The sequence below is a fragment of the Emiliania huxleyi genome (genome assembly GCF_000372725.1).
Source record: "Emiliania huxleyi CCMP1516 unplaced genomic scaffold EMIHUscaffold_59, whole genome shotgun sequence".
Taxonomy (NCBI): Eukaryota; Haptophyta; order Isochrysidales; family Noelaerhabdaceae; genus Emiliania; species Emiliania huxleyi.
In genome coordinates this window covers 373,091-388,027 of record NW_005197576.1, presented here as the reverse complement: position 1 = coordinate 388,027, position 14,937 = coordinate 373,091, and the positions used below count along the sequence as shown (strand labels likewise).

Genomic DNA, 14,937 nt, shown 5'->3' with positions numbered 1-14,937 from the left:
AACCTGAACATGAACAAGGAGGTGGCGACGCGACTCTTCCGTATGCTCGCAGTCAACGAGACGACCGTCAACTCGGTCAAGCGTGACGCCGCCTCCTACGCGAGGCTGTCTTTGCTGACGCAGCAGATGGGCCTCGTGCAGCAGCAGGCGCAGCGAGTCGTCGAGAAGGCCGAGGGCCGCCTGGCCAAGCAGGCGAAGCTCGACGGCGACATCACCATGGTCACGAGCACAGCCCTCTCTTCCGAGTACGACGAGGGAGCCAAGCAGCTGCTGAGCATGATCACGACAAACGACAAGGCGGCGGCGCTGGTGGCGCGCGACCCGCCGGCCTGCGCGAGGCTGTCGGTGCTGGCGGAGCAGGTCGGACTGCTGCAGGAGCAGGCGCAGGCGTGCATCGATGAGGCGGACTTGAACCGGCACCTGACGGAGCTCGGAGCTTGCATGCCCGGCACCCGGCTCGTACCTGGGACGATGTACTACCACTACACGCAGAACGGGAAGGAGGTGCTCTCGCGCATTGCCCACGACGAGTGGGCCAACTATGACGAGTACCACGGCAAGTTCTTGTACGACTTCGACTACACCTTTCGCAGGCAGATCGGCACGCCGAGCGGGATCGAGGTGATCACACAGGCGCTGCTGCCGCAGCTCACGGACAAACGGGCAGCGGCGTCGGGGGACGAAGTACACGTCCCGAACGTGCCCGAGACGCCCGCTGTCGTGTGCCCGGTACTCTCGCGTTGGTAGCTCTTCCCTCCACGGTGTCGCGTGTGTTGGCCGGCCAGTGTTGCAAGAGATCGACGTGTCTCCTCAGCTGAGCCGGTACCACAGTATACCACATGAGAGCTAATAGTGCGTTTGGTGTGAGAGCTTGCGTGAGCCGGTTGTAATCCGTTGAGATCTCTGTGACGAGGTCTGAAGTGTGACGTGCGAGGAGCTCTCTCGTACCGATCCCTCGCGAGCGGTATACTGCGCTTTATACTTTATGTCAACTCTACAGGCACCGACACAGGTTCGGCGCCGGGCACCGGTCTCGGGAGATGAACGGCCTGCGGGCCGACTCCTTCACAGAGCTGTGACTACAGCAGCTGGGCGCGGCGCGGTGCTGCTAAAATCAATACCGCCAATCAGTTGGCGATGCTCATCTGCCATCGGCGCGCCAGCGCGGAAATCTCCTCGTTGGTAGTGCCTGGCACGGTTGCCACGTTCAGGCTGACGTCTTGAGGCAGCGCGTCAGCGAGCACCCGCCAGGGCGTAACCGGCACCGTGTTGCTTACCGCGTTCAGAGCAGCCTCAACGCCCTGCCCGATGCCGTGCGCATAACAGTACTCCTGCACGCCCAGGTACGTGGGCGCGTGCGCGGCCAGAGCAGCGGCGACGGCAGCCTCCACCGCTGGCGAAGGGGCAGCGGCTGGAGGAGTGGCATCAGCAGTGGCCGCCTCGGCTATGCGCCTGCTGGTGGCGATCACGCTGGCCTTGGGAGCCACTGGCTGCGGCTGTGCCCACGTCAGTGCGCTCCCAGGAGGCCAGGCGAACGCTGAAGCCGATGCGGGCCAGAGCTGAGTCATGTCTCGCCAAGAGCAAGGCGCGGCCAAGCTTTCCACTTCTGGAAAAAGAAAGCTTTTCCCCATTTCCCTGAATAAGAAAGTCCATCCCTCCCTTGGGTTGTGTGTTTTCTTTCTTTCTTTAGAAAGTCTGTCGGGACCCTGTCCTTCTCCCACCCTTCGTTTGGCGTGCCCGTTTTATTTATTTATTAAGAAAGTCTGTGAAAACTTCTGTCCTCGAGCTCAGTCTCCAGGGGGGCGCAGGGGGGTGGGGAGCGTGTCAGAGTGAATGGTGGAACTAGCCATGACGAAATACTACATGTAGTAAACGGTCCTACACGCACTCTATGGACGAAACCTAATCGGTCCTGTGTCTCCAGGGACACGGTGACTCCTCTTGTCTCCGACGAACGGCGGTCAGCTTCTCTCTTGCATACCGTACCCCCTCGGGCGCATCGGCGCGATGCCACCGCCCGGGCCAAACACGTCCTCGAAAGCGCCGTGCGTGCTCTCAATCAGAGCGTCGGCATCAACCAAACGCCAGACGACGTGCGCTGCGCCATCCGTGGACCAGACGGGTGGCCATCCCTCCGCACCCTCTACGCCCTCCTCTCCCGGCGGCAGAGCGACGGCCGCCGCCCGGATTCGGCCGCAGAAGCGGTACGGCCGGCGAGAGCTGCGTGTCTGCGGGCGGCAAAATAGGAGTAGCTCCACCTCCCCTCTCAGCGCGGGCTGCACCCAGCCGTCAGACAGCCGCTGGTCGCGTCCAAAGTACCACGAGAAGAGGACCTCGCCCGCGAGCTCGCCGCGCCCCTCGCGCCAAAACTGGTTGCGGTACTTTGCGCCCGGCCGAGAGCTCTGCGAGTTGATGTAGAAGCACGCCGACCCGTCTCCCCACAGCGTTAGCCCGCCCCCGCCCGCCGACGTGATCTCTCGCTCGTCGAGCTGCGCCTCCTCCGCCGCAGCCGAGCCGGCCGCGCACAGCCGCAAGACCTTCCTCCGGCCTCCGAGTGGGAGGCCGACGTACGAGGAGAGCATCGCCTCCAGCCCGGAGAGGGGGAGGGCCCGCGACGACACCGGAGCCAGCGACGGAGGGGACGGGGGTGGCTGCGGTGAGGAGGTGCGAGCGGGCGGTGGAGATTCCCGTGCGAGTGCGACCGACGCCCTCGCGTCGCCGCGCGGCGGGCTCGGAGGGAGCAGCGCCAGCCGGCTGAGCTCCTCCTCCAGCTCGAGCAGCACGAAAGCGTCGAGCGCCGCGTACTCGAGCTGCTCCGCCGACAGCGGCCTCGCGGCCCAGTCGGAGCTCTGGCGCGACTTGTCAAGACTCGCTCGCAGCAGCGCCTCGCACGCGCCGGCCAACCCAACCACCGTCCGGCGCGGCGAGCCGACCGCCCTCGTCGCGGCGCGCTGCAAGTCGCGCATGTTCGCGGCGCCTTCGGTGACGCCCGGCAGCGAGGTCTCGAGCCGGCGAAGGTCCTCGCCGGAGGCGAAACCGAGCTTCTCGCTTTCCTCGGCGCGGAGCAGGCGGAGGAGGCAGCGCCGCAGCTCCGAGCGGCTCTCCTCGGCGCCGGGCGAGGCGAAGGCGGCGACGTCGACGACAAAAGCCTCGCGCCGCGTGGCGAGCTGCAGCAGCTGCAGCGAGCCGTCGTCGTCGGAAGGGTCCGCGTGGCAGTTGCGCGGCCGCCACTCGCAGTCGAACGCAACAGGCTCTCCCCGAGACACCGCCTCGTCGAGCGCGGCCGAGAGGGCGGCGATCCCGGCCCCGTCTTGGACAGAGAGGACCCGTGGAGGCCGCTTCGGCGCACGGAGCGGAGGCGAGGAAAAGGGCCGCTCCTCGGCCGAGGCGGCGGCCCGGCGCGTCTCCGGCGTGCCTTGCTTCTGCGGCGGCCTCACTGATGGCGCGTCCTGCGGCTCCTTCTGCGGCTCCTTCTGCGCCTCTACCTGTGGGCTCGCGAGTAGCTCCAGCTCGCAGGCGACCAAGTCCGGCCCGGTGAGGCGAGGGTTGAGCTGCAGCCGCCCTCTCGCGCGGAGGAGGCTGCCCGCCCGGACCCTGCGCATTCGCGCGTGCGCCTCCTCCTCCCCGACCGAGCGCACAAACGACTTGCCGACAATCAGCTGGTAGTCGCCGGTGCCGGCGGGCAGCTCGAGCGGGCTGCCGTCTGCAGCCTTGCGCGGCGGCGCCAGCACGCGCAGCGTGGCGAAGAGCAGCAAGCGCGCCTGCCTCCGCACGCGCAGCACCTCGCAGCGAGGCAGCTCGACGAGGCCGTCGGCGAGAGGTCGCGCGGCTAACACCGCCGCAACGTCGCTGCGCAGAGGGCGCGCGCTCGGGCCGCCAGCTCGCTGGTCGAGGCCGCGCTCCTCCGCCGAGCTCGCGGGCTCTGGCGGCGCCAGCGCCGCGGGGAGAGGAGCCGCTGCTGACGCTGCTGCCGCCTCTGCCGCTGCTGACGCCTCTGCTGTCGCCGCCACCGTGAAATCTCCCACGACGGCGCACGAGGCTCGAAGCAGCTCTGCCGGGCTCGTGCGGAGATGCAGGCCCGGCTCGCCCGCTCCTGCGTAAACAGTTGAGCCGAGGTCGAGCACTCTGGAGTCCATGAGGACGCTCAGCGTGTCGCTCGCATCTGCGCATAGCGGAGGCACCTCTCCGGCGACGTGTCCCGTGCAGGCTTGCACCTCCGACGGCGTGGCGAGGCGTACGCGGCAGTTGGCCCATCGACCGACCTTCTTCATGTCGAGGCGACTCGAGCCGGAGGTCAGCACCAGTATCGGCTTGCCCGTGGAGGCTGTGCAGACGAGCGACTTCACGACTGTGGAAGCATCCTCGAGGCCGAGCGCAGCTGCAGCCTCGGCAGCCGTGTGAGTGGGCTGCTCGCCGGTCGACACAAAGTCGACGGCTGGGCTGGGCGATATGGTGGACAGAAACCGCAGTAGGCGAGGCGGAGAGGCGACAGCGACGGCCAGGGTCGCGAGCGTGTGCGTATATTGCACACACATACATGTGTATGTGCACATCAGAGTAAAAAAAAAGACACGGTCTTGAGTAACCGGGCATAAGCCGCCACTTTGAACGTGTGGGCGGCAGCTGTCTGTTTACAGGCGCTGGCCGCCCGCGCGCGCGCCGGACCGGCTCCGGCACGTCCGGCGCTGGGCGGCGCGCGTCCACACTGCGCGTCGCGCAAAAGGCGAGCGCTCGCCGCCGCTACGGCGGCGGCGGCGGCCGACGGCCGACGGCCGACAGCCGACGGCAGACGGCAGACGGCAGACGGCAGACGGCAGACGGCATACGGCCTAGGGCTCGGCTGGGCGCGCACGCGCACGCGCGCGCGTCGCGCGCCACGCGTCGCTCCGCGAGGGCGCGCGCCAACCGCGATTCGAACCGGGGCCAAAAGGCGCCTGGAGCGACCGCGGTCCGGTCGCGCCACCGCGGCTGCGGGGCTGATAGAGCAGGCCGGCTGCGGCTCCTGATGTACCTCCGCTTTTGGGTGGCGGTCGCGCGCTGCCGACGGCGCTCGCCGGCGCTACGGCGCTCGCGGCGCGCTCGTGGCGTTCAGGGCGGCTCGCACACGCACACGCACACGCACACACACACACACACACACACACACACACACACACACACACACACACACACACACACACACACACACACACATGCACAGACACACAGCCCCTTCCCCTCCCCCCTCAAGGGCGAGGACACGCACAGGCCGCACCTCTAGTGAGGCCCGCATAGTATGTGGGAGACTCGTGCCGCCGCCCCTGCCACCCCTGTGTCAGTGTGCCTGTGGTAGGAGAGACTGCCAGCGACAAGCTGGAGGCAGGTCGCTAGACTGAGATGAGACCGCCAGTGGATGTGGGAGTCCACCGCGCACCGCGCTGCGAGCCTGTCGTGTCCCTTGTCAGGAGCAGGAGAGCCCCACCTGTCCCCCTGATCGTTCTTCCAAAATCCTGCTCGTGCAGGTGGGGACCCTGTCCTCGTCCCATCCCTCGTTTGGCGTGTCTGTTTTCTTTCTTTCTTTCTTTCTAAGCCGCCAGTGGCATTTCTTTCCACCCAAGAAGCCCGTTTGGGGCGGGGCGACCGAATATTCATTCTAGCCGCAATGCCTATTAAAAATAATCGGGCAACTCCGCCTCTACGTCAGGGTCCAGCGGCTCATCGCAACGCGCGCTGTCGACATCGCTGGCTGCATCGTCATCGGAGCTCTCGTAGTCAAGGTCTTGCTCTCTCACAGTGAGCCCTAAGCTCACCATGAAGTCCGCGAGCCGGCCCGTTTGTGCCGTTTGCCCCTCGAGCGGGAGCACCCACAAGTGGGGGAGTGTGGGGTCACTAGGCTGGCCCGGCGGCGGCGGCGGCGGCAGCAGCGCTGGCGGCGCGGCGCCATCTGCGTCCAAGCCACACTCGGGCAGCGGTGCGCTGACGGCCGCGAACGTTGCGGACACCCACGGCTGCGACGGCTGCAGCAGCGCCGAGAGGCTACCACTCTCGCGCCGGCGGCGCTGCTTCAGGCAACACTCTGTGCGCCGGCTGCCGCGACTGCCACAGCGTCTGCATACCGAGCATGCGCTGCCGCCGCAGCTGAGGCCGCGCGTGCCTCTCCGATCGCATCAGCCGTGGTGGCCCGCTCGGCCGCCGCCGCCCATCCAGCTTTCGCAGCCCGGGCTGTCAATGTCCGCGCGAAAGCTGTAGCTGCAAGAGCGTCTGCCTCGGGCATGCGCCGCATCCGGTTCGCGTCAACCTGCGCTCCCAAAGCCTTGCTGCGCCAAAATGCATATGCTTGCACGTGCGTGGAATCGTCAGGAAGCGCCCCCCACGGATTGAAGCCCGCCGCCTTTGCACGTGTGAGGTTTAGCTCCATGAACTGCAGCGTGCTCCGTACCTGCTGCCCCGCTCTCGCTGCATCCCGAGCGTCGCGACGGTGCTGCTGAGCGAGCGACTTCTCGCGCTGCAGCTCCCGGCGATCGCGACGTCGCTGCTCCGTGTTGGGGTCGGCTGGGCGGCCGCGGGGCCGCTTTGCTGCGGGTTGCGCAGCGGGCGAAGCTAGGGCGGCGTCCGACACGACCGTTTGACGCTGCAGTTGTCTCTCCGCCTGCCGCTTGCGTGCCACACCTTGCAGCCGCGCCTTCTCCTCGCGCCGGCGCTCCTTCATGAAGATCTCGTACGTGTCGTTTGGCGGCTCGTCGCCAAACTGCACCGGCCTCGTCTCCGTCCAGAGCAAGTACTCGCGGTAGCGCTGTGCTGCGGCCGGAGAAGGGTTCTCGCGCCGTCTACAAGCCGAGACCTTGCGCAACCGCTCACGCTCGCGCTCTCGCCGCGTACTCGATGCAGGGACGTCGTCTGGAGCGTTCGCGTGGCGACTGGCGGCCGCGCAGCCCTGCGTGCCAAAAGTGCGTGACTCCATTTCCTTCTAGAGGCGTCTGGATGCAGTCTTGGATGGTGTATTAGGCGGGTGGGCGCCAGGTGGGCGCTTGGTTGATGGGCGCCCCCCACTGCGCACTGGGGCTCTGCTTGTTCTTGACGTCGTTGACCCACAGTTGGCACGCTCAGGGGATTTGAGCCAGTTGGTACGCGTCTTGCGCGCCTGCTTGTTGATGTTTTCGGCGTCGCCCGCCACCGACCGCCATGGTGCATGGAGATCTGCTGCGTGGTGGACGACAAAGGAGGAGGCGCTCGCCGACGCCGCCTTGGTGGGCGGCGCAATGCCACCCAAAGTTTCCACAAAAAGAAAATCAATCCGGCGCGCACAAACTGTGTATGTGGTGGCGGCGTGCCGTCCTCCCACCCTTCCCTTGAATTGTCGTTTTCTTTCTTTCTTTTAGACGAGTCAAATACAGCAAAAAAAGGGGTGCTCACATGTTTCTGCACTTGTCTGCTAACAAGATACCTAGACTTTTGTAGAATTTTACAACAAAACTCCCTCGCACAACACTGGGCACGGGACTGGCGCGCACTGGCACTAACACTTTTGTAGAAACCCAAAATTACGCATTTTACCGCCATTCCGTCGCGCGCCCAATAACTCTGCATACATGCATATTCAAGCGGTGCCGCCCACCTACACCGCGCGCCGCGTTGCTGCTCCCTCGAGCGGCCTCTTCGCATTGCTCGGCTGCGCCACCTTGCTGGCCCTCGCTGGCCAGAGCTGGCGCGGCTTCTTCTCTGCCGTTGAGCTGACTCCGTGGCCGCAGCAGAATGCGACGCCGATGTTTGTCCTCGCGCTTGGAGTTGAGGGCAGTAGTCATCATGGTGTGGATGACATTATCCTTCAAAGTCTAGCGCATGAGCGCTGCCGCGTCGACGATAGTTGCGACGCGGCCAAGAGTGGCGAGTGTTTGAAGAGAACGCATTTCCGAGATCGCAAGCTGCGGCTGAATCTGTATGCCCAAAGCTCGAGGGATGGGCATGTCCTCCATCCTACCGCGGTGGACCAGATCATTGCTGGCAGCCCGGCGGGATCAGTCTTTATTGAGGACGGTTCTTACCCGTGGGGGTTTCGGCTGCGCGACCCTCCTCATCCACTCAACCTATCCACAGCCCTGGGGGTGTTGGATCAGGCGCAGCCGCAAATCAGCGTGCGCCTTCTGCTTCTGGTTCGCAACTTTGGCTCTACCGTCTGGAGCCATCACGACTGGGACAATGGGATGGCATCACACGCGGAGAGGCTGGCCAGTCACCTCGCATACCTGGGCGCAGAGTTGGAGCGGCTCCCGCGTGACGACTGGTTTGCCGTTCCGGTGGACTGCCTTTACAGCGGCGGGAGCGCGACGCGCGAGGCCTTTGCGGCGTCGCTAGCCAGCTTCCTCGGCTGGAAAACGCGCTGCTGCCTCACCTTTGATGGCTTCCGTGCATCCAACCACCACTTCCGCACGCAAGCGTCGCCGGCGCAAGTTGCGGCGATGGATGCGATCGAGGCCCGCAGGCGACCCGAGTGGGGATCACTCGCAGCGCTATATCAAGCTGCGAATCGATCAGCAGCGGACCCAAAGGAGTGCGATGCGATGATGAGCAAAGTGTTTATGTGACTCGAGTACGACCGTGGTACGCTGACGACGGCGTCTTGAACCATGGTCCATGCATCGCTCCCCCTGCCCTCCCGCTGCCTCCCGCCTTCGACAAGCGCGAAGCGGCCACCCATCGTCCGAGCCTTGAGAAGTGAGCGCGCAGGAGTGCCCGCCTATAGTTAAAAAGGTGTTTGTTGAAAGATGAAATAGAGTACGTAAGTTGTTGCTTGCCTGAGCCCTGGCTGTCAGGCTGTCAGGTGCTGTCACAGGTGCCGATCTGTCACACAGGCTGTCAGGCACTGTCAGGCACTGTCAGGTGCCTCTGTCAGACCAGCTGTCAGGTGCTGTCAGTGCTGTCGGGTGCTGTCGGGTGCTTGTCTGACATCAGAGGGGATCTGTAGCTGTCGGGTGCTGTCGGAGCTGTCGGGTGTTGCTGTCAGACGCTGTCGGAGCTGTCAGAGTTGTCGGGCTGCTGCTGCTGTCAGAGACGCCGGTGCTGTCAGGTGCTGTCGGTTGTGGTGCTGTCGGGGTGCTGTCAGGCTCTGACACATTGTCCACACTTATGACATTATCAAGAGGAGACCAGCAGGACTCTACTACACATACTCTAGTCTCTACTCTGCCTAGAAGGGGTCCGCCTGGGGAGCGCAGATGGCGGCGCAGGCGCAGGCGGCGGCGGCGGCAGCGCGGCACAGACGGCGGCGGCCACCCCCACCCAGACGCCGTAGGCATATGACTGTAGGGCCCCAGAAGGCTAGCTGGTAGCTTCATTTGTAGTAGCACAGCCGCCGGTGCTAGAGAGGGGTCCGCAGAGGTGGGGCGGGAGGGACGGAGGGTTGAGAGAGAGACCCATGACCAGCCCATGAATACATGGACCACATGTGCATGTCTTTGCATGTTTTGTTATACCCTCATGGGGCGCAAGAAAGAGGCTGCACGGCTGTGTACGGTCTGTGCTGCTGTCGGGCTGGTCGGGCTGTCGGGCTGTCAGCGCTGCTGTCAGGCCACTGTGTGCTGTCGGGCTGTCAGGCAGCTGTCAGGCTGTCACGTTAGGGCCTGACAGCGACGGAGCCCCTCTGATGTCAGACTCTGCTGTCAGGCTGTCAGATACGTGCTGTCAGACTGTCAGAGAAAGTGCTGTCAACGCTGTCAGGCTGTCGGGGGCACTGCCAGGCGCTGTCCGGGTTTGCTGTCAGGCTGTCAGACCAGGGCTTAGGTCGTTGCATCGTGTTGACTCTCATGACTGTGTTTTGTGAGACTCGAAGCTCTAAAGCGTAAAAGGAGAGGACTGAGGTGCTCTATGACTGCACTCTCTGTGGTGAACGCGTGAAAAGGTGTGTTTCAGATGCAGCATTACGTTTAGCGGTTTGTCCACAGTGTTGAGACTTGAGTGCGCTGTCGAGAGTCGGAACTCCAAAAGCAAGGTAACACCGATAAAGTATGAAGTAAAACACACAAGGGGCACAGAGAGGGCGCACATCGTGAGATCGAGTACGGCAGGAGTATGGCCGGCTGGCGACGCGCGTTTTTGCCTAAGTCATGGCTCACGCGCGTGGCTCACGCCCGCCTCCTCCGGCTGACGCTCGCGCCAGTGCTCGTCGCGCCAAGCGCCATCCTCATGGCGTGCGGCTGGACGACCGTCAGCCGCATGCCCAGCACAGAAGCCTTGAGCGAGACGGACATCTCGTACTCGGAGCCCTCGAGCTCGTTCTGCAGCTGCACGATGGGCAGCTCGTACATATTCTGCACGCCGGCGTGGCGGCGCGCCTCGGGGTCGTCGAGGTCGAGCCGGTCGACGAGGTGCCGGAAATCGACGATCGCAGGCACGCGCGCCCAGCTGCGCGGCGGGAGGTGGGTGGCCTCGAGCACCGAGCCCTCTCCGACCAGGCGGCCGGCCCGGTCGCGCAGCACCGAGGTGGACTCGGGCTCGAGCGTGACGTTGAAGGCCGCCGGGTTGTAGAGCGGCACCTCGAACGCGAATGCAACCTCGGTCGACGGCAGCCCCTGCGCGCTACACCCAGACACCAAGTCAAGCACAACACGCTCCGCCGCCATCAGCCGCGGCTCTGACTCCGCCCCCGGCGCCGCCGGCGCCGTGCTCGGAGAGAGCGGCGGCGGCGAGGGCGGTGGCGGTGGCGGCGGAGGAGGAGGCGGCGGAGGCGGCGGGAGAAAGGGCGGCGAGAATAGCGCCTCGTCCCTGGCGGCTCCTCCGAGCAGATAGCCGGCCGCGATGCCGAGCGGAGTCACGGGCAAGATGGTGCCGAGCGCGCCGGTGGACGCGCCGGCGGCGGTGCGCAGGCCGTCGGCGGTCGCGCTGGTTGCCGTCGAGAGCCCGAAGGAGAAGGCGCCGCCCGCCACGCAGTCGAGGTCCTTGCCGAGCAGCTTGAGCACGGGGAGGGAGGGGTCGTACTCCGGCTCGCCAACCTCAAACGCGCCGGCATCGAGCAGCGATAGCGGCTCCCATAGCGGGTCGCCACAGCTCCCGCCGCTCTCGGCCACCGCCGCGCGCCGCCGGTTGGGCGCCGCCGCGCCGTCGCCAAACGACGTCGTCGCCGTGTAGGCGCGCCGCCGGTTGGGCGCCGCCGCGCCGTCGCCAAACGACGTCGTCGCCGTGTAGCGGATGGCGTGGCGGATTCCGGGCAGCGAGCGGGGCGATACCTCTGCGGATCCGAGCACGCGCATCTCCGTCCACCCTTTGGAGACGACCTGGCTCACCGCCGCTGCGGTCCCTTGGCTCAGCGCAATCTCACACCGCAGCGCGATGCGGCTGCTGCTCGCCGGAGCGAGCGGCGCGGCAGCACTGTCGCAGCGCATGATTGCGCCGTCCGCAAGCGTGGAGGGCGGATCGCCCGGCGCGGGCGGTGCCAGCGCGGCGACGACGCGATGCGCCGTCAGCGAGAAGAGAAGAGGGTTGTGGATTTCCACGGACGCCACGGCTCTCAGCACGCCTCGGCCCTCGGCCTGCGCTTCGAGCGCGAGGCCGCAGGCGCGCAGCCGCTCAATCTCAAGCGTCGCGTTCGACTCCCACGCTGTATCGCACACACGAAGCTCACAGACGGTGATCGACGCGGCAGGCAAACTCGAGAGTTGAGCTGCTGCGCCGAGGCCGAACGCACCCGCGACTGCGATGGCCACCTTGTTGATCCTCGATGGTGGCTGGGCTTGCGGCGGCGACTCAATCATGCCAACCCGTGTCTGACCTCTGTGGATCTCGAGACCTCGAGAGAATCTCAGGCCTCCGAGGGCCCAAGTCAAGAATTGGCTTTCTTTTCGTGGCGGGCAATAGAATTACGCTTCGAAAACTGCACTCCAAGTTGGCGGGCAAAAGAATCACGAACAGACGGCCGCCGCGCTCATGGTCATGCGCGCCCGGCGCCGGCTGCGGCGTCGCCGGCGTCCGGCGCGGTCACGTTCCGCGCCTCCACCTCGAGGATGCGCCTCTCGTCCGCCTCGACGATGGTGAAGCGCACGTGGTCGACCCAGAGCACGTCTCCGTCGGTGGGTATCTCGCCGGCCTGGTGGCAGAGGAAGCCGGAGAGCGTGGCGAACTCGGAGAGCGCCTCCTCGGACAGGCTGACCCCGAGGACCTTGCAGACGGCCTCGAGCTCGGCGGGGCCGTCGATGAGGTACGAGCCGTCCTGCTCACAGCGATCGGGCGTGTGAAGAGAGGCGGGCCCGCCCGCCCAGTCGGTCCGCGGCGGTTTGCTCCGCTCCTCGCGCCGCACGATCATGTCGATGTCCTCGAGCACCTCGTCGTCGTCGTCCTCGTCGTAGATTTTGCCGACGAGCGTCTCGAGGATGTCCTCGAGAGTGACAATGCCGGCCGTGCCGCCGTACTCGTCCACCACCACCACCTGCAGGGAGGCTCGGACAAGGTCCAGAGAAGGGCCCGCTGACGCGGCCGTGCTCGCCCGCCACCACGGACCATGTGCAGCCGCCGCTGCCGCATCAGCTTGAGCGCATTCATCGCCGACATGGTCTCGGGTACATAGACGATGTCCTCCATCAGAGACGAGGCGGGCAGCGTGCTCAGGTCGGCGCCCGGCCGGTCGACGTAGTCGATCAGCTCGCGGGTGAGGGCCACGCCGACCACCTGCAGCCGCGGGCGGCGCTTGGGCACTAGCGCTTGGGCGGGCCGCGTGGACTCGGCCAGAGGTTGGCCGGCGGGCCACCCTTCGCCACCTGGTCGATGGTGCCGTTGTAGACGGGGACGCGCGAGTACTTGTACGTCTGCGAGATTGCGAGCAGGCCTGCGGGGAGGGTCCGAGCAGGCTCAGCGGACGGCTCCGGCACTCGCGCGTCGTGAGGAGGCTGCGAGCCGCCTCGCAGCGAGTCGCCAACCTCGATGCCAACCACCTCCACCCGCGGCTGCATGATCTGCTCGACGGTCGCCTGGTCGAGGTCGAGCACGCCTTCGATCATGTCCTTCTCGTACAGCTCGACCGCGCCAGACTGCTTCGCGTTGAGCAGCATCATCCGCAGCTCCGGCTCGGAGACCGCCTCGCCGTCCTCCGAGGCGGTCACGCCGAGCAGGGAGAGCATCAGCCGCGTGCCGCCCGACATGACGCGGCCGAGCGGGTAGAGCAGGAAGGAGAACCAGTGGATGAGCGGCAGCGTCGCGCGCGCGACCGCCTCCGCGTTCGCCACCGCGAGCGACTTTGGGACCAGCTCCCCAAAGAAGAGGGTCATCAGCGTGAGCAGGGTCGTGGCGTACCCGACGCCCGCCTGGCCCCACACCTGCACCGCGACGTCGGTGGCGAGGGCGGTGCCGTAGATGGTGCAGATCGTGACGCCGACGAGCACCGTCGTCAGCACGCGCGTGATGTCCCCCTGCAGCTTCTCAAAGATCCGGCTGCCCGGCCGGCCCGTCCGCTCCTCCTCCTCCGCCTCGTCGCTCGCGAGCTGCTTGACCTTCCACGGCCAGAGGGTGGTGATGGCGGTCTCGGCGCCCGCAAACACGGCCGCAAGGCTGAAGAGCAGCATCCACAGCGCCGCCCGCCCCGCCAGCTCGCCGCCCTCCATGCGCCCCTTTGCGAGCGCCGCAGCCACGCTGCCGCCGCCGCCGCTCGCGAGCGCCGAGCCGCTTCGCAGCGCGACGCCTGCGGCCCAGCAGCAGATCGCCGCCGAGGACGACCCCGCCACGCGCCGCCACCACCGACGTCCCGAGCCGCCCGCCGCAGCGTCGCACCCGCCAGAGCGCTCGGCCACCAGACCGGCTTCGAGCCGCGCCTGCTGCCACGCGCTTGCGATGGGCGCGAGCGGCCGACGTAGCAGCGGCCGCGGAGGGCCGGAGGCCAGCGCGAAGGAGACGAAGGCGAGCGGGAGTGCTACCACCACCATCGTCTCGGTGCTCGTCGCCCACCGTGCCACCTTCTCCGAGACTGCCGAGCGCGCAGCCAGCAACCGGCCAAACTTTTTTTTATGGATGTTTCTTTTGAGCTAAGCCTTCGATGTTTTGAAAAACTGTTTTCTTTTTCACCGAAGTACAGCCGACTTTGTCTTGTGAGCTTGTTTGTGTCTGTGTGTCGCTCGTGCGTGTCGTCATCATCTGTCTAGCGTCCACCCATACCGCGTTGGTGTCCAGTCCGAGCCTGGCTGTTCTTCACCTTTCTACCTACCTACCTACCGACTCCCAGCTCTGGCGAGTACAGGCAAAGCTTGTGCTGTGAATAGCAGGCGTGGTCTGTAAACTTCTGTACCGTCGGGTATCTGTTTACAACTGTAAGATGAAGTAAACAGCAATAGATCCGGCCCTCAAGCGGCCTAATCGATACCCGGCCCTCACGGAATCGGTCCCTCGTTGTACAGCAATCGATCCTTCACAGCTGCCCGCCCTGCCAAACTTGCTGAGAATCGGTCCTCCCACCTGTGGCGCGAAGCTGGCATATATGTCTCCCGCCCTCGGCGTGCCTACCGCGCAGCGGCGGCAGACCACCCTCCGGTTCGAGGGGCGCCTGGGGCTGAGCGGGCTGCCACCGCCAGAGTTTGGCTCGCCCACCGGCGGGCTGCCTCCGCTCGCCACCCTGCCACGGGTCGCAAGCCCTCTGCCGGCCGGAGCGCAGGCTGCGCAGGCTTCCTCCACAAAGAAGCGCAAGGCGCCAGCTGCGCTCGTCGACGGTGCTAGGCCTGTTGCTGCTTCTCTCTCCTTGGGCTACAGCCGCACTGTCCACTGAGGGAGGGTGTAGAGGAGTAGAGTGTAGAGCGCTGTAGAGCTGTAGAGATGGGAGAGCGCTGTAGAGCTGTAGAGCTCTACATCCGCCGCGGGACGAGGCGGGTGCGTTGTAGAGCGATGTAGAGGCGCTCTACAACGTGAAATCTCTACAACAAACTCTACATCATAAGCGGCGAACGAGGCACGGACCACGGTCGCTCTCCGACATGAGGCGCGTTGCACTTG

At 65.7% G+C, this 14,937-nt stretch overlaps 4 protein-coding genes across 4 annotated transcripts; 1 reads left to right on the top strand and 3 right to left on the bottom strand.

The window, feature by feature from the left end:
* Window positions 1-102: 102 nt before the first annotated feature.
* Window positions 103-866, top strand: EMIHUDRAFT_357497 (hypothetical protein). Its single transcript, XM_005764516.1, has one exon. It carries the CDS (start codon window positions 127-129, stop codon window positions 745-747), a length of 621 nt encoding a protein of 206 aa, XP_005764573.1. The 5' UTR covers window positions 103-126; the 3' UTR covers window positions 748-866.
* Window positions 867-1,961: 1,095 nt separating this feature from the next.
* Window positions 1,962-6,940, bottom strand: EMIHUDRAFT_104415 (hypothetical protein; the record flags this gene model as incomplete). Its single annotated transcript, XM_005764515.1, has 3 exons — window positions 1,962-4,385; window positions 5,790-5,923; window positions 6,649-6,940. The coding sequence occupies 3 exons, from the start codon at window positions 6,938-6,940 to the stop codon at window positions 1,962-1,964; spliced, it is 2,850 nt and encodes a 949-aa protein (XP_005764572.1).
* Window positions 6,941-9,959: 3,019 nt separating this feature from the next.
* On the bottom strand, window positions 9,960-10,744 carry EMIHUDRAFT_437430 (hypothetical protein). Its single transcript, XM_005764514.1, has one exon. It carries the CDS (start codon window positions 10,593-10,595, stop codon window positions 10,098-10,100), a length of 498 nt encoding a protein of 165 aa, XP_005764571.1. The 5' UTR covers window positions 10,596-10,744; the 3' UTR covers window positions 9,960-10,097.
* Window positions 10,745-11,822: 1,078 nt separating this feature from the next.
* On the bottom strand, window positions 11,823-13,768 carry EMIHUDRAFT_464911 (hypothetical protein). The gene is made up of 5 exons (XM_005764513.1): window positions 12,863-13,768; window positions 12,723-12,790; window positions 12,466-12,633; window positions 12,254-12,394; window positions 11,823-12,178 (listed from the first exon to the last, which is right to left on the bottom strand). Exons 1-5 carry the CDS (start codon window positions 13,560-13,562, stop codon window positions 11,900-11,902), a joined length of 1,356 nt encoding a protein of 451 aa, XP_005764570.1. The 5' UTR covers window positions 13,563-13,768; the 3' UTR covers window positions 11,823-11,899.
* Between the last annotated feature and the right edge of the window lie 1,169 nt (window positions 13,769-14,937).

Bases quoted from the DNA above. Each gene is read 5' to 3' on its own strand.
- EMIHUDRAFT_464911 (XM_005764513.1), bottom strand. From the start codon at position 13,562: ATGGAGGGCGGCGAGCTGGCGGGGCGGGCGGCGCTGTGGATGCTGCTC. The intron at 12,634-12,722 runs GTGGCGAAGGGT...CCGCGGCTGCAG, and splicing joins ACAACGGCACCATCGACCAG to GTGGTCGGCGTGGCCCTCAC. The intron at 12,395-12,465 runs GTCCGTGGTGGC...GCCTCCCTGCAG, and splicing joins GGCAGCGGCGGCTGCACATG to GTGGTGGTGGTGGACGAGTA.
- EMIHUDRAFT_357497 (XM_005764516.1), top strand. From the start codon at position 127: ATGGGCCTCGTGCAGCAGCAGGCGCAGCGAGTCGTCGAGAAGGCCGAG.
- EMIHUDRAFT_437430 (XM_005764514.1), bottom strand. From the start codon at position 10,595: ATGGCGGCGGAGCGTGTTGTGCTTGACTTGGTGTCTGGGTGTAGCGCG.